This window comes from Mesoplodon mirus (assembly GCF_964341445.2).
Source record: "Mesoplodon mirus genome assembly, chromosome: 18".
Classification (NCBI taxonomy): Eukaryota; Metazoa; Chordata; class Mammalia; order Artiodactyla; family Ziphiidae; genus Mesoplodon; species Mesoplodon mirus.
In genome coordinates, this window is record NC_138994.1 from 41,607,030 (window position 1) to 41,631,053 (window position 24,024).

The following is a 24,024-nucleotide window of genomic DNA, read 5'->3' on the forward strand; positions in this document are numbered from 1 at the left end:
CCGGTCTGCAGAATCTTCATACATACTTGGTTTAATCATATCCAGAAGAAATGTCTGCTTCCTTTCTTTTAATCAAATATCTGTTGGTCTATAAATATACAGGATACGGAAACGTGTGAGATAGTTGGAGTATCTGTGCAAACGGACTCTCCAGAGGACAGCAACTTCCTGAGATCGTGACGCCATGATTCCAGCTTGGGGGCAACTCCAGAGAAGGGCCAGGTGTCTGCGGCCTTACTTCCTTCCCTCCACACACAGAAAACAGAGGTGAGCTCGTCGACTGTGCTGTGTGTGACCAGCTGAGGGGAACCCTTATCTCCTGGCACCCTCTCCGATTAGGGGGGCTCCTTAGGTGAGGCAAGGCCAGCCAGTGTCTTCCCAGTGACTCTTGGAAAATACTCTCGGAACATCTCCCAAGCATCTCTATGCCACACCGGCAGGCGGAGACCCTCACCCTTGTCCCCTCTGCTCAGGTCCGTAGCGTACTTCCATCATTTTGTTGGCAAACAAAGCCAAGGCAATCCCAGCCAAATGGCTTCCCAACAGAGTGGAGACAAAACTCTCCAAGTTGGAGCTCTGACTCTGTATGGGCTCTTCCAAAACACACTCCTCTGGAATGGAGCTCAGTGGTTTCAGCTCGCTTTCTCTGCTGCCTGGTGGGCTTACGTTCAACCCTTCCCACCCCGACCCCAACCATTCACTGCCCTTCGCTGCCCATGCAGGGACTTGAAAAGGAGGAGAGACGCAGGTCCAGCGAAGCCCGGGCTGGGCTCGGGCAGTCCTCCCTCCGTGGACAGTGGGCTCCCTCTCTCCATGTGGCCCTCAGCAGCTTTGGGGTGTTGTGCTCATGTAAACTGGGGCTGGCTTGGGGAGCACAGCCAAGTCCAAAGCTTCATAGTCAGCAGTTTCAAAGCCCTTCTTTTGAGGGTGAACACAGAGGTGCCTGTGGGACAGGTCAGCCTCCCCCATGTGGTGAACTTCCAGGGCGCCGCAGAGAAAGGGAAGAGGATGGGGGCCAGTTCATCAACTGCATGGCGACAAAGGGGAGATGAAAAGTCCCCTGGAAATAGGAAATAGAGTCGGCAATGGCCGCCTGCCCTTGAAGAATGCCCTGGCAGTGACTGGGGAATGATGAAGAGGCGAGGCGAGGAGAAGGGATGCTCTCCCTGCCTCCCTCCACGGTCCACTCCCCACGGTCCCTGCCCCGCTGTCCACGCCCCACCGTCCATGCGGAGCCACCCGAGGTTTCATTTGAAGCACAGTCGGGGGCAGAGGCAGCACAAAGCCCTGACTCTGAGGAAGGTGACCCCTCCCCTCCTTCTCCCCCCGCTTCCCTGGGGGCTCCGAGCCTCTGTGGGTGCTCTAGGAAACTCACCTGCTCCCCACTCCTCAGCTCACCCTCGAAGGTCTGTCCCTTTATCACCCGAGCATGAATCTGTTTGTTGAACAGAACTGACTAAATGTGCACTGCGGGCCAGGCCTCATCTACTGTGTTCCAGCTCCTGTGATCCTGCCCGACTACGCGACCCAGGGGTGACAAGGCCGGGCGCGTTTTGTGCCAAACGGTCGCCAATTACACCGCCGACCTCCGGCTCACTGCGTGTTTCTCATACGGTCCTTCTCAGACTTTTGATTCTTCGTCTTTGAAGAGGAGAGGGCTCTAAATATTGTTTGGTTTGCTAATGTTCCTGTAATGTCTCTTGGTCACTCTGTCTTTAGAAATGTCATTTATCTTAATCAATCTCAAGCTCTAAGACTAGTTATGGAAAAATCTCACACAAAAGGAATTTACTTGTTTTCGAGTTTGATTTCAAAGTGAGGCAGTGTTTTAAAGGAAATCTTCAAAAGGGCTTGGGTTAAACAGTGCCTGGTACTTGTAAGCCCTCAATAAATATTTGTGGAATGAATGAGTGAGTAAATTCTATTCTACCTTCTCATCCCAGAATAAAGGAGGTAAATAAAGTGAAACAGTATTTAACATTTTGTAGTTTACCAGCTGAGGCTAAAAAACTCATTCTCTTTTTGTTACTAGAACCATCCATCTGTCAAATGTCACTTCCTGATAAGAGTCCGTCTCTCCGAGTCCTCATTTGTAACATTCAACTGAATGTTGGCTGACATAATTAATGTTGACCACACAACAACATCTGAATTACAAACCAAAGGCCATTTACAAATCTCCTCAAGGCAGTCACCAGAAGCATGCCATAAACACCCAAGACCGGGGATTTATTCAAATATAGGAAAATAACAAAACAGAACCTGAGCCTTTTTAAGAAATGGGGGTGATGGGAAGAGAGGTGGCTTTGGCATGGGGAAGGGGGAAGGGACTTTAACCCAAAGCCTTCGGGATAAACTAGACCATCTCTGGAGGCGAATGCTGTTGAGAGGCTACCATGTACGGCTCGAGGCCGGGCCAAGCAGGAGCATCTGCTGTCGGGCACTTATCCGCGGTGCACCCCCCACCCCAGACCCCTCCCCAGGGCGTGCAGGTCACTTGTCTCCTTGCTGGCCACTGCCTGCAGAATCAAAGCAAGCATTTCCGTTCATAAGGCAGCGAGCTGGCTGCACCATGAGCCAGCCCTCTTATTGGGCCTTCCTGAGTTTTAGTTGCTAAGCATTTTTAATGTTTTCTGCTAACAGCAGTTAAGCACCCCCCACCCTCAAAAAGCAAAGTAATTAGGCAGGTGGGAGGAAAGGTCTAAGCCTGGGTCTCAGAGGAGGATGGACACAGGAGAAAATTCCACTGTAATGATCATCTCTATTGACACAAAGAGCACTTTCAGGGCTGGGCCCTGGCTGGGGCTGGCACCCTCTGAAACAAAAATTCCACTGGGAGAGAAGAGCTAGCTGTTCACAGTTCTTTGTGCAGCTACAAAGCAGCAAACACCAAGAACACCTAATGTTTGTTTAGCTTTTACAATTTCCATCCGTTAGTCTGTTTGTCTTCACCTCACCCCCTCCCCCTGCCCACCAATCCAGCCTCACTCGCCCACCCACACCGAGCTGGATTCTGAAGGGTCACATCAAGCACAGGCTTTGGACCCACACCACTGGGGCATCTAGAACAGCGAGAAATTCTTTTCCACTAGTGGTAAAAACAAACAAACAAAACCACCAACAACAATGCTGTTGTGGGGAAAAGAAATCAGAACCCCATGGCTGTCTTATGTTTCACATCTTTACTGGAGGCGGGAAGGCAGCACCATCTCTTCCGTGCTCGGTGCCCTGGAGGTCTTGATTGGCCCCGTAGCCACTACAAAAACCACAGAAAGATCTAGATGCTAAGAAGGGTGCTTCCGAACACTGCATTTCTTCACTCTGTCGGCCGTCTGGGAAGCACGCGGTTTTCTGTAGCTACAGATCTGGTATCTTTCCTCCCGACCAGAGTCAGGTCCTTCGAGGCAGGACCCTGAAGGTGAGGCTTCAGGATCCCCATCACACACGGTCCCGAGCTGCTGCCCCTCCAATCATAACCAATGTCTACCAAGCCCCAGGAAAGGGCTTCAGCCCAAGTCCACCTGGTCAGGGGGACGGCGACTGAAATGAATGCCGGGGCTGGTATGCGGCATCCTGGGACGGAGGCACGGATTTCGGTCTGTGTAGACTCGCATGCCTACCAACCCCTGTGCACACACTTTCCGTTTCTTGGAAAGCACTTTCCCTCCTCAACTAAACGGGCCGTGACTTAACTCAGAAGTCACTCGGCTCCGAAGTCTTCCTGGACCGATTTGGGGGCCAATTTAGGAGAGCCCGGAGCGCCCGCTAAAGCTCTCTGCTCAGGGAAATACTTGATCACCGGCCTGCCTCTTCCTGAAGACTCTGAGACATGAGACACAAGTGAGAACTGGGACTGGGTTTCAGTGACCCTGTATCTCTCAGGACCCCGCATGCAGTGGCGGTTGGGGGGACGGTTCGGGAAGGCGCGAGACAAGCGGGCCTCTGTCACCCACCTCCCCCTCCCTCCCCAGCAGCAAGCTCAACAGAGTTTTCCAAACACTTCTCTCCTCATGGCTGCACCACAGTGACCGGTTTTTGGAGGTTTAAAGACAACATGGTTTGGAGATACCACAGAAGAAAGGAAACATTGCTGGCTGTTTTTTCTCAGAAGGGCTCCTTCAAACAAACACATCCCCTAAGATAAGAACCCAGAAGAGATACAACAACCTCGGTGAATAATACAGATGACACTGTTGGCGCATCTCTGATAATACCATCTGCCACGCCCTTGGCCCAAATCCCTCGGTATTTCCAGGGCATTCTAACAGCAAGAGTGCTCGCTGGTTCTGCCTTTTCAGATTGGCGGTTCTCAAATGTGGTCCCTGGACCAGGGGTATCAGCATCATGTGGGAACTTGTTAGAAATGCAGACTCTCAGGCACCTCCCCAGACCCACTGAGTCAGAAACTTTGGGGGAAGGGCCCAGGATCCTGAGTTTTAACAAGCCCTCCATCCAGGTGACTGATACGCACTAAAGTTTGAGCACCATCGTGTTGGACTTTGGCTAGCGGCTGCCATAGCACAAAGTGCAGTTCTAGAAGATGATAAAACTATATAAAATCATAGCCGACTTAGTCCCTAAAATCCAGGAATAAAAATCTTTCAACTACATTCTCTCAGATTCTGCCTTATTTCTTTGTGTCATTTCCTTCTGTACTCATAGGTGATGCTCAATATATATCTGGCGATTGACCTTGGAATACCTTAGTTTTTTCATCTTTAAAACGGAAGCTACTTATTCACTGTTTCATTCATCCATTATTTCATTTACTCAATTCATTCAAAGATCTACTGCTTAGCTGAAGTTGGCTCTACCTATCAAATTAATGTTTTGAAACTTTTGAAGCAACTGCAAGCATTATTTAAAGTAGCATTCCTCTTTCTATATAAACCTCACAAGGCTTTGGGTGTGTGATTTGATCTGTGGTAATTAAGGATTCTGGGGGCAGTAGACCATGTTGTCATGTGTGCCCCACAATGCACCTTCAAGATTTATACAAAAGGGATATAATAGAAGTCAATCACAAAAACTGCAGAAGGACCTTCTTTTTGCGGCTATACAAACCTTTCAGGCTGCTCTGCTTTACACCAAGGTCAGTTCAGGTAGATGAAGGGTCTCGTTTCTCAAGACAAATGTGCATTTTCAGGCCGCTACCTATAAAAGGTACAGCCTGGCCCTGAGCTGTTCCTCATTAATGAGTTTGTATACAAATGATTAACTTTGGATTGCAGAAACACTATACCTCAAATTAAAAAAAAAAATTTAAATATGCCCATTAGCAGTTTAGCCAGATCCGGACTGTGGCTGAACAAATAAGGGCTCCACCTGGATGTGCGTCCTAAGTGGGAGGACCTGAAAAGCTCCTTCTCTCTCTGGCCTCCGGGGGAGGCAGCTCGAACACATGCTGAAGCCCAGGCTCTACGCAGGAAACTGCCAGGGGCCTCCAGCCTTCAGCAAGAACCTGGGTCCGAGGACCCTGCATGACAAAGGTGACTGAGTTCTCCACGGCCCTGGACTGGACAACCCTCACATACCTCCAAGCGATACCTGGGGCTGTCACACTTGGCCCTGACCCTGGCCCTGGCTGGGATTCCCTGGACAGAAAAGGTAGTTTTTGGTGCCTTGTTCCTTGTGACAGGTTTGAGGAAACTGAACAGGGTCTGGGCTGTGTCCATCAGGCAGGCAGGTGGCTTGGAGCAGGCATCCCGAGGGCTTAGGCAGGAGGCCATGGATGGGAACAGCGCACAGTGCGGGGCGGGGGGCGGGGAGGCAGAGCCTGGGAGCGCCTTGCTTGCTTTCCAGTGTCTGGGCGGTGACTGGAAAGGCCTGGAGGGCACAGCAGGGGGCGGTGAGCTGGGCCAAGGGTGGGGATCCAGGCTGAACTGAACAGCAGGAATCTGACCAGGAGGTTTGGCTGTGCCCAGGTGGCTCTTTAAATTTACAACTGAAAACGGGGGTGGGGGGTGGGGGCAGTAGCTCATGCGTCCTCCGGTCCAGGGATGCCAGAGCCCTGCTTTCCCTCCCACTTCCCTCACCCAAGACACAGATCGCTGATGGACCCAGTGCTCTTTCCCCCTAAGCCGGGAGGCATCTGCCTGTCCCAAAACAACGGCCAGGGAACAAGCGGGAACCGCTCAGACTCTGCCAGTGAATCAAATCTCACGACCTTCCTTCATCTGTACTAATCAACACCAGCTTTATGATTGAGGGAGATTTAATAGCAAGTCAGCAAATCCTCACAACAGCTCCATGAGAAGGGGCTTTCCAGTCCCAGGTGGGAGGCGTAAGGAGGTCAGGTTTGGTTCTGAAGGGCAGCCAGCTAAGGGCGGGGGCGCCCCAAACCCAAGCCCCCTCCCCCAGGGCCGAGCCCTTCACAGAGGGGCTGACGCCATCTCCCGCTCGCAGGAGACTGGTTTCAGGCTCATCACAGAACAAACGAGCACATACGTTTCAGAATATTATATTCGCAGATTCATGAAACTGCCAACATTTACAGGATATTAAAGCCATCGTAAGAGACAATCCTGGTAAAGGTGCAATCCCCTTTGTCAGCTTCCAAATGGGAGCGTAAGAGCTTTTACGAAAACGTTTCAGAAACGTGGCTTCTAGGGCAACGGTTTATGGTCAACAGCCTTTTGATCGCTTATGTGAAAAATATGTACTTACATATATTGCAGGAAACCTCACCACTTCCTTCCTAAGTTGGTGAAAAACACTAATTACTTGACTAATTAGACTGTGAAACTTCCCTTACAGATGGTAAAAAGGAGCTATTTTCACCCCACAAATTTACTTGTGACATCCCAGCCAAAAAACTGGAGGAATGTTTCAATGGTTTTATTGTAGACAGCATGAAAAATGTAAGCAAATCATATAAAAATAAATTAGAAACTAATGAAAATAGTCTGTCCTCTCCTAAGAGGGGAAAATAGTCTGGTTCTGGGAGAGCGAAGAGTCGGTGCAGGAGGCCTGCTGACAAGGCAGCATCGCTGTGCCCGGGCTGGCCCGGACACCTCCTCCAGGATCGGGACCCACCCCACACGGCACCAGGCCTGCCTTGGCTCCGGACTTTCAGGTGCTTCCTTCTCATTCTACCTGTTGCCCTTTGCTTTCTCTCAGCCCTTCCCTACTGGTGAGAGCATCTGTTCACCCGGAAGCCACGCTGACACGATCTCCCTGCAGCTCCGCACTCGATACTTCCAATGGCCACAACCGCACACTTGCCAAAGGATTGGTACCGAATAGAATGGCATCTACCACCAAGTACCGCAGCTCAGGGAAGGAAGTGGCCTCTGACCAGCGGTGTTAGCGCATGCAAGAGCCCCTGAGCTCGCAGGGCCAGCACCCGGCCCCGGGTCTGTGGAGAGACGCTGAGACACTCACCAGCATCCAGGCTGCCCGTGGCCGCAGTCCAGCCCATGAGGGGAGGGATGGCCCCCACGACGGCTCCCACCCACGTGTTGGCAATGCTGATCCTCTTGAGCGGGGTGTAGCAGCAGGTGTACAGGAAAATGTTGAAGAGCCCCAGAGCTCCCGTGAGTGGATTTACGCCCCAGGTCAGAAGGGCAACTCCTGGAACTGCACAGCAAGCGGCAAAGGACACAGCTAGCAACGGGCTGGAAGAGAGCAGGGGACACAGAACTGTCACTTTCAGCTCCAGACAATCACGACGTGGGGCACAGGTACAGGGAAGCGAGCTGGTGGGTGGTGCTGGCCTGGCTTCTGCCCTGAACCAGGATATCCTCTGGATGACATTTAAAACGAGGAGGGACTGGCTTGCAGGAGCTTGGGCTGCTCCTCCTGGCTTTGCCAGCCGGGACTAACGAAGTGAAGAGAGTGGAGGCCGCTGAGGCCCGGATTCGACAGGAGGCCCTGCCCCACCTCCCAGGCCGCGGGATGTCCTGGCCTCCCTGTCCTCACCTGAGCAGCAGTGACCGCCCCCTCCTCCCAGGGCTGACGCAAGGGCTGCCCGACACGGCACCTGCTTTGCACACGGTTCTGCTGCACAGCTGGTGGGAAGTTCATCTGGTGACAGATGAACCCTTTGGAACCCAGGATTTAGGGTTTGGGCAAAAACCAGTATCCTACTTCTGGAAGCAGTTCTGTCCATTTACTTATTCTTTATTTAAAAACATCACCCAGTTAGTACTAATGCGTAAGGACAGTGTGTCTGAGTACCACTATGTGTAATAAATTACAGGCTCAGCACGGCACCAGCTCTGTGCCAGCAATGAGACACCAGGGGCCGCCCGTGGTGATCGCGCTGCCCAGCCGGACCGTGGTTTATGGACACACAGCTTTCAAAAGAGGTGGCACAACGCCCTATACGTAAATTGTCAGATAAAAGTCTACAGCGCCAAAGATGACCGCAAGCCTGGTTCTCAACAGAGCCTGCTTTATACAGTGGACTTCCTGGGGCCTCTTGTGAAAGGCTTTTCAAAGCCTTTCGAAGCCTTTTAGAAGCCTTTTCGAAGCCTGTGGACAAACTGCATCTACTAGTCCCTGCCCATCTGCATGTTTCTTTACTCCCCTGAAGAAACCTAAGGAGGGCGCTTGAGCCTGTCTCCTCCTTGGAGAAGCCACGGCTCACTCGCAGGCCCCAGCACATGCCCACGGGGACGCAGGCGTCACGGGTGCAGCTCCGAGGAGGCTCTGGTTTTAGGGAGGCCGGCTCGCGTCCCTGCAGGTACGCGTGTGGGTGCGGCCATGTCCCTGACACTGCCTGCCTGTCCCTCGAGGAAAAAGCCAAGCTGCGAGGGGGGCCGGGGAGCCCATGGGCTGGAGACCAGGGGACCTCGGGGCGGGGGCCCGTGAAGGGGGAAGGGCCCTTGCAGAATCCTGGCTCCCACTCTGATGTGGGGACCGGCACTGACCCCTTCCTCCCAGGCTGTGACCGCCTGGGCCCGCAGGTGGAACCCAGCAAAATGGCAGTCTTGATGGAAAGAGAGACCATACAAGGGGTCTGCTGTTGTCAAGGCGCCACGGATGAAGAACCAGGAACCACTCCTGAGACTCGGCGCGTGTTCAGCCCCGGGGGTGAATCTCCATCCTGTTCCGCCACCTCTTCTACATCGTGTATGCGTGACGCCTCCCACAGGCCCTCGAGCTGCTCTGGCCCCCCTCCAACACTCCCACCCGACGGCCCACCGCGCTGGGGCTCAGCCGGGGCTCTTCTCCCTTCCTGGTCCTCAGCGTGATGGTGGCAACTCCTCTGCTGCTTCTCAGGGCCCCAGACCCCCTCCAGCCCCCAACCCCTCAACAGACATCCTTCCCTCTTACTAAGAGTGATGGATACCTTCATCTTGACTTCTTCCTCCAATTTTCTCTCTCATTTTTAAAGGCAAACGCTCCAGGTTTGCTCCTGTGTAATCCCCTCCCTGTCTGTCTTTCACCTTCTCCCTCCACTGAGCCACATCCTCACGTCAAGGGCCTTGTTCACATTTCTCCAAGTTCTGACCATCCCCTCCAAACCCAAACTAGCCTTGACTTCCCCATCCCTCCCTCTCCTATCGGCCCCAACTCTCTCCCTCACACCTACTGAAGCAGATTTCTCTCTGCTGTGACCTGGATAAACACCATGTGATACACACCATGTGACCTGGACCACCTAGCTTCCCTGTAGAGCAGACACAGTTTTCCAGGGGCACGGGGAGGAAGACGCCTGGGGTCACCTTGCACATTGGTCCAGAAAGTAGAACTGAAATGGCTGAGAAGCAGTGCAAAAATTGTAACTGCTGTTCTTCTTTCAATCAGGTACTTTATAGCTTAAAAGAACAGATTTTTTTTTTCCCCTGTGGGACTCTGAAAAGCTAGTTTTATTTGAGTGGAAGAAAAATGTGGCTCATAAACATTTTTATTTTTCCTGAATTGGACCTTGTGGGAAAAAAAAAAGGCTGTTCACTCCTTCTCCAAGGACTGTGGAAGCCAGTTGGATTCAAATTTATTAGTGTTATAAAAAGCCCTTTTACAAAAGTGAGCGTGAATTTAATTTATTGAGATAGGCGATTTTACGTGGAAGTTTAGTTTCTGACCTTTGTCGGAATCACAGAAAATCATGAGACTCAAGTTTGGTGTTTAAATCTGTGCTCAGGGTCACGAATGAAAATTGGGTAGGTTGACAAACCATGTAAACAAAAATGAGGACATCCACCCATGTAGGGATGATCATTCTCAGCGCCCAGATACTCAGGGAACCCATTTCCTTCCTGGTCCAAGGAGCCTGGGGTCGGCTCATGTTGTGAGTAAAAGTGCCCCATTGACTAATTCTGTGAAGTTTATACTCATGTGCTTTATTTTTCATAAACATATATATTTATCAACAGAGGAATGGATAAAGATGTGGTACTTATATGCAATGGAATGTTACTCAGCCATAAAAAAGAACAAAATAATGCCCTTTGCAGCAACATGGATGGACCTAGAGATTGTCATACTGACAGAGAAAGACAAATATCATACGATATCACTTATATGTGGAATCTAAAAAAAGGGTACAAATGAACTTATTTACAAAACAGAAGTACAGTCACAGATGTAGAAAACAAACTTATAGTTACCAGGGGATAATGGGGGGAGGGATAAATCAGGAGACTGGGATTGACATATACACACTACTATATATAAGATAGATAATAAGAACCTACCGTATAGCACAGGGACCTCTACTCAATACTCTGTAATGGCCTATATGGGAAAAGAACCTAAAAAAAGAGTGGATAGTTGTATATGTATAACTAATTCACTTTGCTGTATACCTGAAACTAACACAGCATTGTAAATCAACTATACTCCGATAAAAATTTTTAAAAAATAAAATTAAATTTAAAAAAATGAAAAAAGAAGTACTTACTCTCCCCCCTACATTTGAGGAAAGGAGGGAGAGAGGGGGAGAGGGCAGAAAAACCCCCCATAAAAGTAACATATGTTCATTTCCAAAAATTTGGAAGAAAAGAAAATCACACAAAAGATTCTAAATTAGCTTTTCAAAGAAACATTGGTTTATAGCTTTCTAGCCTTTTTCCAATGATACATCTACTTTAAAAATAACTGAGAACAGGGACTCCCCTGGTGGTGCAGTGGTTAAGAATCTGCCTGCCAATGCAGGGGACACGGGTTTGAGCCCTGGTCCGGGAAGATCCCACATGTCGCGGAGCAACTAAGCCCGTGCGTCACAACTACTGAGCCTGTGCTCTAGAGCCCGCGTGCCACAACTACTGAAGCCCACATGCCACAACTACTGAAGCCCGCGTGCCTAGAGCCCGTGCTCCGCAACAAGAGAAGCCATTGCAATGAGAAGCTCCGCGCACCACAATGAAGAGTAGCCCCTGCTCGCCGCAACTAGAGAAAGCCTGCGTGCAGCAACAAAGACCCAATGCAGCCAAAAATGAAAAAAGAAAGAAAGAATTGCTTTGCTTGGCTCTTTAAAAAAAGAAAAAAAAAAAGCCTGAGAACACAGTGAATTGTGGTTTTGTTGCTTATTCTATTTTCAATATATCTTAATAATTTCCCTATGCAGTTAACAATTATTTCACACCATTATCATTAATAGTTACATAGTGGCCTATTCCGTGGATATACCGCAATTAATTCAATCAATATGTCTTTTTGGACACAGCATTTTTCCAGTTTTTAATTAGAAATAATGTTGGGATGAATATCTCATAGACAGGTCGTTGTTCACAGCTCTGATTATGATACATTCTGAGGATAAGTTCCCAGATCACTGAGTCAGATGACATGAACATTTTTGGGGGTTTTGACTTGTACCCCAACCTGTACTCGGGAGTTTATACTAGTTTACACTCCCACCAGCAGAGAAAGCCTATTCCCAGAACCTGTATCAACACTGGGCACGGCGGCATTGAAAACAAAACAAAAATGAATAAAGTCAGACAAGTTTACTGAGATAGATAGTATTATCTCCATTTTATAGATGAGAAACTGAGACTCGGAACGAGGACCTGTACTCGGGTTTCCTTGCGGGCTCATTCAGGTAACCCGGGGTTCACCCTCTAACTGGTACGTGGGGGGTACTGGTCTAATACCACTTACTGATGCTCTCACTTCTGGGGGCTGCAGGGGGCTGGGGGATTGGGGTCTTCCGCTGGGAGCAGCCTCCTGTGGGCTCACAGCTCCTTCAGTTCACCCCACTGCCCACGTGGCCTAACTTCCTACTGCATTCCCTGACGTGCAAACAGCTGGGAAGCACTCCATTTTTTGGAAACAAAGGACAGACCTGGGATGTAATACGGTGAGCAAGACAGACATAGTCCTCATCCTGGGGGTGCTTATCCCAGCGTGGGAGACAGTGAAACAGGTGGAACAGTCAAGTGAGGGGCGAGCCTTCCAGGAGCAGGAACCCAGAGTGAGCAGAGGTGTGGAGCAGACACTGGAAGTTTGGGGGATGTTGAAGCCAAACCCTGATGGACGGATGGGAGGCAGGCAAAGGGTGGGGCAGCGTGTTTTGGGGGCCGGACGGGTCAGAGAGCAGAGGTAGGGAGGGCCATGGGGAGGTCTCTGGGCAGATGCAGAGTCCACGAAGTCCTCTGCTTCTTAAATCAGGGAAGGAAACGATCAGATCTGCTTTTGAGAAGGAGCCCTCTGCCTGCCAGCAGGGCCAGCATTCACTCCCCTCATGAGAGAGGTCCCTATTAGGCGTTTTTTTGAGGAAAATGAATCACGATCATCCCACTGCACTATTTTTATCAAATGCTCAGTTGAGAGAAACAGCACTCAGGTAGCCAGTAGCCGTAATCTACCTTCCAGACCCCCAAACCCACGGTGGGTAAAGCAGGGCAGCAGGGCTGGGCCCCCTCCTCCGGGCGGCCTTCGGTGGTGGCTGACCCCAGGGTGATCGCGCCGCCGTTTTATTAGCTCCTGCTTTTGCCTCTCCTTGTCTCTCCCATGTCTCCTTTTTGTTGACTTTTTTGATCACTTTTGTTACATTTTACATACCTTTGGAAGTTAACAGAAGCCTTGTTTCAAATAAGGCAGAATAAAAGAGTTAAGTAAACGAAGGGTGACCCACAGGGTTTTGGTTAGAATCTTTGCACACAGTGAAAATACATCAGTAAAAGAAGCCAAGGGCTCTTTTTGAAGCTGGAAGTAGGAAGAGGACGAGCAAGAATAAAGAGGAAATACATCAAGTGGTATCTGGGTTATTTTTTCAAGTTGGATTTACCGTGAAATCCTTAAATATCATAGCGATATTAAAGTTGCTTAAGTTTAGCTGTTTTAATAAAGAGATCTATTTTTGATACAGAAAAAGATTAGGAAAGCGCACTCCTTTCTCATCTCGGTTATACACCTACGATTTCCTGCCTTAGTCTCATAAAATGTACTCAGAATTAAATCTCAAAGACCTGAAAGGCAATATTGTCAAAGACTGATTTCTTGTTGTTTTAGGTCAATTACTCAGTGTACTCTTCCTACTAATCATACTGCTCAGCCCTTGATCAAAAAACCCACCTAGTCTCCCTGTTCATGGGTTTTGGAAAGTATCCCAAACCTGGGGAGAGACACCCCCCCGCCCCCCATTATTTCTCCCTTTATTTATTCTTTATTTAATATTTTTGTTGACATTTTTTCCTCACTTAAATTCCTTAGCAGTTCACCCACACTTCAAGTGGTACTTGGAGGCCTGATTTCTAGAGGTAAGACCAGAAGGAAGGCGAACAGGAGGCTTCCTTGGGTTTCCCTGGGCTGGGGTGACCCAAGGGAGAAGGTCTCGCTGGGACCTGCTGGCAGACCCCTTGCACCTGTGGTTCTGTCGTGAGCATGGTCTTTGGACCAGTCACAGCAGCATCACCTGGGAACTTGTTAGGAACCCAGGTGATCTGGAGACCCACCGCGACACTATCACCAACGTGACGCTGGTCCTACCTGGCCTGCGTCTGGCCAAGCTGACGCAGGCTGAGCCGACAGAACCCTGCACCCTTGTTCTGCTTCCAGTGCTGACTGTGCTGGCCTGGTAAGTCACCCACTTTCACTTGTCTTTACATAAACGTCACTGCAGTGGAAAGCACTCAGCGCTGTGAACTAGATCTGCCATCAGCGAACGCAGGAACTCAGCGGTATCCCTCGACCCCTCTGTTCCAAAGACCTTGAATCTAAGCTAGTCATGTGGCTTAACGTGTTTTGGCCACTGAAAGGGCGGGATGAAGCAAGGGTGGCAAAGTCTTGATAACTGTTGATTCTGGGTGATGGGTGTCCTGGGGTTCAGTGTGCTCTACCATTGTGTCCCATGGAACGTTTCCACAACAAAAATGTTTCTGAAAATGCTTTGATACTCTTTATTCATATTATCATTCTGGTTTCTGTATATGGCATAACTAAGCATGCTGTACAGGAATCAGGTGGTTCTGAGTTCTCTCATGAGAACTCTGATGTTAACTATCTATATAAAAATGGGCTAATTATTTAACCTCTCTGGTCCTTAGTTTCCTCAACTGTAAAGTAAGGGTTGTATTAGGACTCTTTTGATGGCAAGATTGCAACCAGAGTCAAACTGGCTTACACATAAGGCTCGGTAACAGGACCACGGGGAAGGCAGGGGTTTTACCCCATGGAGCTATGTGACCTGGAGCAAATTACTTAACCTGCTGGCCTCAGTTCCTTCATCTGTGAAATGGGAGACACTTATGCCATAGAATTGCTTATGAGTTACATGCAATAATGTAAATAAAGCACTTAAGAGTGCTCACTCAAGGTGTTCATTCATTATTCATTCAAATCTCTCACTGCCTACACAGCCAGCCGCTACACTAGGTGTGGGTACAGCAGCCGTGAACAAGACAGAGAGCAGAGTTTAGTCTAGAAAGGAAGACAGACGTTAAACAAACACAAGTACTATGAACTCTCAAGTTGCAACATCAGCTGCACGAAAAAGAACAGGTGATACGAGACAGAGTTATTAAATACAGGACTTATTTAAATAGAGCTGGAGGTAGAGGCTGATAAACTTGCAATAAATTGTTTCCCCTGATTTATTTTTTCATAATTATAAAGACGTAACGGATATATACTAGAATATGAGAACGCATGTATATATACTCAAGAATGTCAGTTCTTAATCATAAATTATAAATGTATGATGGCTGTGAAGCATGTTTCTAATAATAACAATTAAAATGGCAGAATATTTCTATCTCCAATTATAACTTTAAATTAAGAATTTAATTTTATTACAGCAAATTACAAAAAAATAAACCAGAACCAGGAGAAACTAGGCTGATCACCTGCAAAACATTTTTAAAATAAATTTATTTATTTTGGGCTGTGTTGTGTCTTCGTTGCTGTGTGCAGGCTTTCTCTAGTTGCGGCGAGCGGGCTTCTCATTGTGGTGGCTTCTCTTGTCGCGGAGCACAGGCTCTAGGTGCGTGGGCTTCAGGAGTTGTGGCGCACGGGCTTAGTTGCTCCGTGGCATGTGGGATCTTCCCGGACCAGGGCTCGAACCCGTGTCCCCTGCATTGGCAGGCGGATTCTTAACCACTGCGCCACCAGGGAAGCCCCCAAACATTTTTTTTTTAAATGTGCGCTTACACGTCTACCACAGTAGCTGTGATGGCTTTTATTAAGAACCGAGGAGTTGGGCCTCCCTGGTGGCGCAGTGGTTGGGAGTCCGCCTGCCGATGCAGGGGATGCGGGTTCGTGCCCCGGTCTGGGAGGATCCCGTATGCCGCGGAGCGGCTGGGCCCGTGGGCCGTGGCCGCTGGGCCTGCGCGTCCGGAGCCTGTGCTCCGCAACGGGAGAGGCCACAACAGTGAGAGGCCCGCATACCGCAAAAAGAAAAAAAAAAAAAAAAAAAAAAAAAGAACCGAGGAGTTAATATCTCTGTGAGTGGATGTTGCTGGAGTGAAGTTATAAAGGAAAGATCAGAAAAGCAGGGGAATGGGGTGTGACGATGCTGCAAAACATTCCTCATTGTCAATAAAACAGAAAAAAAAATGTGTGAATAAGGAAAACAGCACTACTTGATGGGGGCGGGGAAAGGTGGCAGAAAAAGATCTAGCAATTTTCTTGAGCTAAAAAAAATTCTTTTGTATCCCTTCACTCACTCATGCAAATAGGTTCACAGTTCATGCTGAGGGTAGAATGGTGATTTATTTCCAAACTCACATCCAAAACTGAATTACATTTTAAATTGAGAGATCTTTCTACTGAGCATCAGTGTGAGGTCTTTCTACTTGTGCCTTTCCTGGCCAAGGCTACCGTGGAAAAGAAACTAAGAGATACGAGTGGGAGGGGGATGTGTCAACACATTTCTATGAATTATTTATTCCTCCCATAAAATCTGGTATTTCTTTGTTTACTAAAGACCAATCCTTAGTAGCTCTATCAAAGTGGAATCTATAGAAATTAGGAACAAATGAAAAAATACAAGCTTTAACATGATACCTACTTATTACACTTAAATGTAATTTAAATTACCTTTTAAATAATTTACTGGAGAAATGTGGCCTTTCTGTTTAAGTAATGTGTCAGAGAGGTCTATGAAATGTTATATTAAATCAAGAAGGCTTTATATTTTAAGCAGCTCTGCAGGTAATTGGTTTAGACAAAAATGAATCTCATGTTTCTTGGTCATTTTTCCAGAATAAATGATTTTTAAATTGTAAAACAAAATTCCCTTTCTTCAAAAACAAAAGAAAACTCAAAACCTTAATCAAAGCAAGCCAATTTAACTTTAATTTCCTACATAAATCCCACATTTGAGTTTTGACCTGAGTTTTTGGGAAAAGTGTTCACAAATAACTGTTTTGAAAACATCTCCCCAGAACCTTATTTAGGAATTTTTTATTTCTAAACAAGTCTCAAGTTATAGATACTGGAAGGCAGCAGGGGGCTGATGTAAATTTAGAATTTAAGGAATATGTGAAGACAATGAGGACACAAAACATACTTTAAAAGGAAATTAGTTACAGCAATTTTTGAAAGACTATCAGTTATATATAAAATGATGGTAACCTGCTTCAAGAAAAAATTAAATTTTACAACATGTTTAAGAGAAATGCAAGAATAAGTATGTATTTCTGGCATGATTATATTCAAAATATAGGGACTGTGGTACTACATTAAGTAAAACTTTAAGGAGGAAAACAAAGCAGGTCTGAGCTGAATGAGTTTTTGAAAACTGACTGAAGAATCTTATTAATCTAGGGGGAAGATAAGAAAGATGGGTTAGGGGAAAAAAAAAAAAAACATTCAAAGGAACACTGGCCCGCTGTTTACCTCTCAGATTCAGCCTTCTAACTCAGGGAGGAAGTGAATGGTTACCTCTTGAATGACACTACATCGATTCAGCTCAAATTAAGAATATGTTATTTGTACGAAGACTCTGGAATTTTCAAAGAGAAGATTCCTATTGTTTGATCTCCTCCATGAAAACCAAGTTTCTAGTGTAGTGGTCCAATCTCAATGTTTTCTCACATCCTTGAGGGCAGGACCACCTACGGAATTCCTCCATTACCCCTAGGCCCCAGGGAGGAACACCTAGGCCTGCCTAGGTGGGAGACACATACTTTTCCTTTTTCCTGGTTGAGCCAGATGGTTTAATTCTCTGACCCCCTCCCTTTTTAATTTATAGGAATCTATTTAAAAAAAAGCAGCTTTGTTCGCCTACATAAACTTAGGGTCAATGAATTGTTAGGAGTCTTTGAAAAGCTTTAATAAAACACAATTTATAAAAAATGAAGCTAGAAAATAAAACTATCCATCCCTACAGCTCTGGAGACTCCTGGGAGCTGCATGCACGTGCAGCTACGTGGATATGAGGGTGCAGATGTGGGAGACTGCATCTCCTGCACCGCCTGGGACCGGAGCCTTTGGTCCAGGACAGTGTTTGCAAACATGGACATGTGTAGGGACCAGGCTGGCAATGTGAAGCGTAAAGTGGGCGGACTTAGGAAAAAACAGGAGGCGTGAGGACTGTGGGAACCGCTAGTCAGGTTGCGCTGGCAGATTCCACGTGGGAGCGAGCCAAAGAAGCCTAGAAATCTGCGGTTTTATGTTCAAATTTTCTATTTTTAAACGCTGGCAACTGCAGAAAAGCAGTGTACCAAACAAAAAAGTGCCTCCTCGGGATCTGGTCTGGTGGCTGCTGTTTTGCAGTCTGTGGTCTAGGTGGAAGGTCTCTGCTGTCGAGTGCATGCAGGTCCTCTGCCCGAGAACGACCCCACACCCTGCCCCCGACGACACTTCTCTTATCTTTGGTGTGGCCGTTTCTTACTCATCCTCCAATTTCAGCCTTGACATCAAAACACGTCCTCCAAGAACATCTTCCCTCACCCCTCTCTCCTCCCTGTCGGCCCCCCATGGGTGGTCCACGTGCCCTCTGTTATCACAGCACTTCTTGGTCTCACGCTGACCTCCTCTGCTGCCTTGTCTACCCATCCCCGACGTACACTTTTTCAGTGCAACTCTGTACCATTCATCTTCACATGCCCTGTACCTAAGGCTGGGGCCCAAAATGTTGGCGGAAACAAACCTTTACAAACCAGGCAAAAGAGAGAACACGATCTTAAAACTACTGCTCCCGTAACAGCAGTCAATGGGAGTAGCATTTGATGGTGTCGAATCTTTTCACATCATCATCTTATTTGAAAAGGGAGGAAATAAAGTGATAGGACATTAGACCAAATGACTCCAGGTTATTAGTGAAAGGTGTTTGCTCCTATGACTTATTTCCCACGTGACTGCAAGGTATTGGCTATGTCGCTATGATACGATAGTTACTCTGTATATTCATGTTTCTTAGAATATCTAAGTATTGTCTGGTTATAAAAAGGGGCCTGGGGGCTGAAGGCTTCCCCCATCCCCAGGACTGCTGTCAACAAATGCTCACAACTCACGATGCTTTCATAAATGCTTTCTTTCTTTTTTCTTACGACAATGAGAGAAAAGCATGTTAACTTTCAGAAAACTCCCGTGTTCCTCTCATAGAGCCACTGTGATGACTTGTCACAATGACGTGCACACAGGCCTGTTGCTGGTTCTTCCTAGTATGTTTCATACGTTGAATGATTTTATTTTAAGGATAAAGTTCTGTCCGTTAGCACCACTGTTATTAAGTTGAGACCAAATCTGTTCTTCCTGCCACTCCAAATGATTGGTTAACGCTAAAAAAAAGAAATTTCTACACTTATAAAATGTTTATGTTCTTATTACATTCGCATTATATACACAACGAGAGACTAATCGTAACCACCCAGAAGCTCTGCAGAGCTTCACCCGGGCCGGCTACTAGACCAGCGTGACGGCGGGGGGGGGGGGGGGGGAATGAATAACACTCCCAGGTCCCCTGCAGCCCGCAAGATGTTTACATTTGCTTAACTGCTTACTGGTAAAACCTTCAGTAAATGTGAAAAATGTCTCCTGTAAATCCCTATAATACTTCAGCTAAACCCCGCTCTTTAAGTTAATAATGCCAACTAAACAATCCATTCATTTCACTCCGAAAACTCCATCTTCATCATTCATTTCAAAACCAGGTATGGGCTGCCCCCAGTCCCAAGTGCTTTGATTTATCCTCTCTGAAGAGCCTTCCACTCTGCTCTTATCGCTCTGTCTCCGGCTCACAGCCCACACCTCAAGCTTACAAGTTATGGATCACTCTCATCGGAGCCATTAAGTTGGGAAAACTAACGCTGACATGTAGTCTTTCCCTGTCAACATGACCGAGCTGGAAAATGGATAATTCAAAGGAGACGGAATCAAAATAACAAAGAAGGCCCAGCCCACGCCTGACTTCTTCAGGAAGCTTTCACTGCCCAGCTGGTCCTTATCCGAATCTTCCCTTTCTGACCTCCCGGAGACCTTCTTGTTTGTACCAATTCATTTATTTCCATCAACACGTTTATAGGCTGCCCCGTCTTGTCTGCTAAGCATTTTATGCATTTGGCTAATTTTTCCACCCAGATTATAAGCCTTTTGAGCATGATAGCAATAAAATTGACAGTGCTGGTTCCCTTCTAGGTAATCAATAAATTTTTGATGAATTAAACAAGGAAATTATGTAACTCTAAAATATAGAGAAGATACATTTGGCCTTGACATTCTTAAAAAAGATTAATTTTAATTAGGGTAGACCAGGAAAAAAGGCTCTTACTTAAAAAATATATGTAAGCTATATTAGAAATTTAAATCTGAAGGACTTCAACTCAGAGAAAGATGTATGCCTGTGTCCTCTTTGAAAACAAACAGGAGAGTGAACAGAAAACAGAAAGCTCCAACTCTGACAGAACCAGGAAACCCTCCTACAGAAGAGCAGCCAGATACAGGAGGACAGTGAGAGGACACACAGGTCTGTGCATCGAGGCAAACGGTGAACGTCTAACCTCAGAAGGTCTTCCGGAGGCTCTGACTACAGGTCACAGAAGGGATCTGACGTCAAGCGGGTGCTCTGGGGTTGGCGGAGGTGGGCCCCAGTTAGAAGGTGACCAAGTAGATTAGAATCAGGACGAGGGTGGCTCAAGCTGTTGGAAAGCAGTGTGGGAGGAGTGGCCTTGGGTGCTCTCTGTGTCCTGTATCCCCGCCCCCGCCCCGCTTAACTGCCCCCACAAGCCTTGCCCTCGGCCCAGGGCACTGGACCAGAACTCGGGCCAGCAAGTCTTCTCACACTGGGCCTGGGAACTGGGACAGAGAGGACTCGGCCGGAAGACCTGGGAGCCAAGGCTGAGGGTTCCATGTCTATGATGAGTCAGTTTAAGTGGAATTGGGACCTGAAGACCCAACAGGCAGAGACGAATGAGGTGGAAGTGCAGAGAGCAGCAGCCTCGACACGGGGGTGGGAGGGGGGAGGGGTGCCACGCTTTCCGGAAGTCTGGCTGTAAAAAGAGAAGAAGAAAAACCAGATGGAGGGGCTGATTTAACACTCTTCTCTATGACAGAAGGACCACTTGTCCAAATATTAAGTCAGAAGGAAAGGACCCGACGGGGCAGAGGGCCTGGGAGGCCCAGGGAGCCTCTAAGCCAGGCACCTGTGCTCTGCAAGCTGTCCTCTAGGGCTGGAGCTTGGGGACCAGAAGGCAGAAACGGGAACCCAGCCGCCAAAAATAAGTGTTACATGCTGACAGCGACAACCTGTGGAAAAGCACCTGGTCTCATCCTCCTCGGAAGAAACGAGGGCTGTCTCAGAAGGAACTACTGAGGACATTCACTTTGAACTCACTCATCATCTACCCTCCCCTAGGCCACCCGAAAACTACGAAATCCGTTTTATCCAATTAGGACCAATGTTGCAAGTAAATACAGAGCTTCATCACACGGAGGGCATTCAAGGATACTGGATACGCGTGTGACATGTAAGCGGCAGGAAGGAAGTAAGTTACTCGTGAGAATACAAAACAGCAGAAAAACGGGGGGCCCAGAGGTCTCAAATTCCTTCTTGATTTTTGCCTCGCTCAACCCCGAGTCATCCAGGCTCCCAGAGCCATGGTCCCCTGGGCGGTGCTGCGGCGGTGCCGACAGCCTCAGGGGCACAGATGCAGGGGTGTGGCCCCCAGTTAAAAGAGGTCAAGTCTGCAGGGAGGAGCTAGTCCTGGAGGTAAGACCGCGCCATCTGACCCCTGCAGCCCCTCTCCAGACGTCCTCAGATGCAGACGCTGAGCTCTTTACCAAATGCACCGAGACTCCGCGACCAGCGGTGTGTGTAAGGGATGCACCTAAGTGACGTGGGGACAACGTACTCAAGTTCACCAAGTGGCCCCAGAGCCATTAAAGACTCTGATAAATAATTCCACCATAAAGGCCCCGGAGCTGGAGTAGAAAGCAGAAAGCCATGGGGTCAAGTGTTCCCACAGGAAACAGAAGCTGCAAAGGATGTCTCTAGCAACCACCTGCAATTACTATGAGTCGCAGTGCCCGCTAGACGAGACCACCGGAGTAACTCATAACTGGGTCCCTGAAAGAGTTAAGATGAATTCAAACATGGCATCTAAATATAAAAATGCCTTTTCTTTCCACTAGTGAGAAAGACATAAGAAGCAGTCCCAAATGGTTGACACTTCTTTTTTTCAACTGTAAAAATTTCAGACACACAGAATTGGTATTTTATGTAGGTAACCAACAGATAATTAAAAGTGCTGTCCTCTGTATCCTCCTTGGGAAAATGAAGTAAATAATAATGCAATTTCATAGATTTTTATGGTTATCAAATGGCATTTTAGCTGTAAAGATTTTTTCCTTTGATCCTCAAAAAAATTAGAGAAAATTTCTATGGCCTAAGATGTAAGAGGTGTGTTTTTACTGTAATTGACTATTTGAAAAATAGCCAATTATCTTACTGTGCCTTGTTTATTTATTTATTTATTTTTAATTCATTTTTAAAAAATATTTATTTTTGGCTGTGTTGGGTCTTTGTTGCTGCGCGCGGACTTTCTTTAGTTGCGGCGAGCGGGGGCTACTCTTCGTTGCGGTGCATGGGCTTCTCTTGCTGCGGAGCATGGGCTCTAAGCACCCGGGCTTCAGTGGTTGTGGCACGTGGGCTCAGTAGTTGTGGCTCGCGGGCTCTAGAGTGCAGGCTCAGTAGTTGTGGCGCACGGGCTTAGTTGCTCCGCGGCATGTGGGATCTTCCCGGACCAGGGCTCGAACCCGTGTCCCCTGCGTTGGCAGGCGGATTCTTACACTGCACCACCAGGGAAGTCCTGCCTTGTTTATTAAATATGTATTCAGTGTCACCTTCTCCAATATCTGAAGCGACAGAGACAAACAGCACTCCACAAAAAGAAAGGCAACAGCATGAAGCCTGGCGAGTGACACCTTAGGAGGACTGGGTGTGTTTCCCTTTCTTGAGACACAACTGAGCTGCAGTTCATTCAGCCTATGTCGGTCAGCCCTAAGGTGGAAATATATTGTACTCAAAATCATCCTTCATGACCCGCCGGAGTCAACCATAAAGTACATGCAAGCTTATATATGTACAAATCCGGAAAATAATGACTAAGTCCACTGAAGTTTGAGAAGCGCTGAGTTAAATTAAAAGAGAGAAGAAAAGAAAGGTCTATATTTAGGTGGCCGGGTGCTCAGAGCATCTGCCTTTGAGACGACGCTCGGCAGAGGGAAGGTGGAGAATTCTACAGGGTTCTGCTTCCCTGTGGGGCGTATGCCCTTCTGTCTTAACGTCGACTGAATAGGCATGGATTTCTGCTGTGGTCATGAGGCTGTGAGGCCACACCTTCTCTGGGGGTTGTGTCCTAATGCCTGCTTTGCTTCTCTACCTTATAATGAATCTGTGGTACTGGCACAGAGGGCTGCAGAATTTAAGAAAAGTGAGAGGTCGAGAGCAGACGGGTTACAGCTCAGGGAAGGGGTGTTAAGATCTCAGACTTCTTTGCCTGGCCTGGTCTCACTGGGGGTGGGTCTGCAGGGCAGCTCAAGCTGTCACCCCAGAAGTGCAACTCCTAGAGTTGGTTTTTGTCTATTGACCTTGTATCTCCTGCACTTGCTAAATTCACTTACTAGTTCTAGCAGCTTTTTTGTCAATTCCTTTGAACTTTCCAGGTAAACAACCGTATCTGTCTGCTTCATTTCTTCCTTCCCAACAGGGATGACCTCTGCTTCTTCCTGCCTTGCGGACCAGCAAGTCAGGAGCTCCAGAACTAGTGCACAGCGCTCCACTTCCTCCGGGAGGCCCTCACAGCTCAGCCGGCAGGCACATCTGCCTCGCCCTCCTCCCCAGCTTCCCTTCCTTACGGTTCTCCTCCAGGAGCCCTTCACACTAAGCCCAGCCCGGCCATGTGTTTTCATCCTGAAACACGTATTTGCACTCCTACTCTGCTCCTCTGCTGGCCGTGCCCACCCTGCCTGGCAGGTCCTGGCTTGCTTCTCCACCCACCAAAGTCAAGTTGTCCTCCAAGGTCCGCAAGCTCCCTCTAACCTTCGGCCTCACTTTCTCTCATTAATTCTCCACTCCCGTCCTTCTTGTCACCTGAGGTCACATGTCATTCACTCCTCGGTGTCTGTACTTGCCTCGCCTGGAGGTCATTTCCACTTCTCTAATGTCTGTCTGTCCATCCACCCACCTACCCA

General features: G+C 48.0%; 1 protein-coding gene across 2 annotated transcripts in view; it reads right to left on the bottom strand.

The window, feature by feature from the left end:
• Positions 1-24,024, bottom strand: part of COX10 (cytochrome c oxidase assembly factor heme A:farnesyltransferase COX10) — a 110,618-nt gene that overhangs the window by 6,749 nt on the left and 79,845 nt on the right. The window contains exons 6-7 of one of the 2 annotated variants that reach the window (XM_082603323.1): positions 7,384-7,616; positions 779-1,060 (exon numbers count right to left, since the gene is read on the bottom strand). In XM_082603323.1, the coding sequence (XP_082459449.1) occupies positions 846-1,060; positions 7,384-7,616 (448 nt within the window). In that variant the 3' untranslated portion in view covers positions 779-845. Of the gene's footprint in view, positions 1-778; positions 1,061-7,383; positions 7,617-24,024 lie in introns of those variants that run through there. The other variant, XM_082603322.1, reaches the window with a different exon arrangement.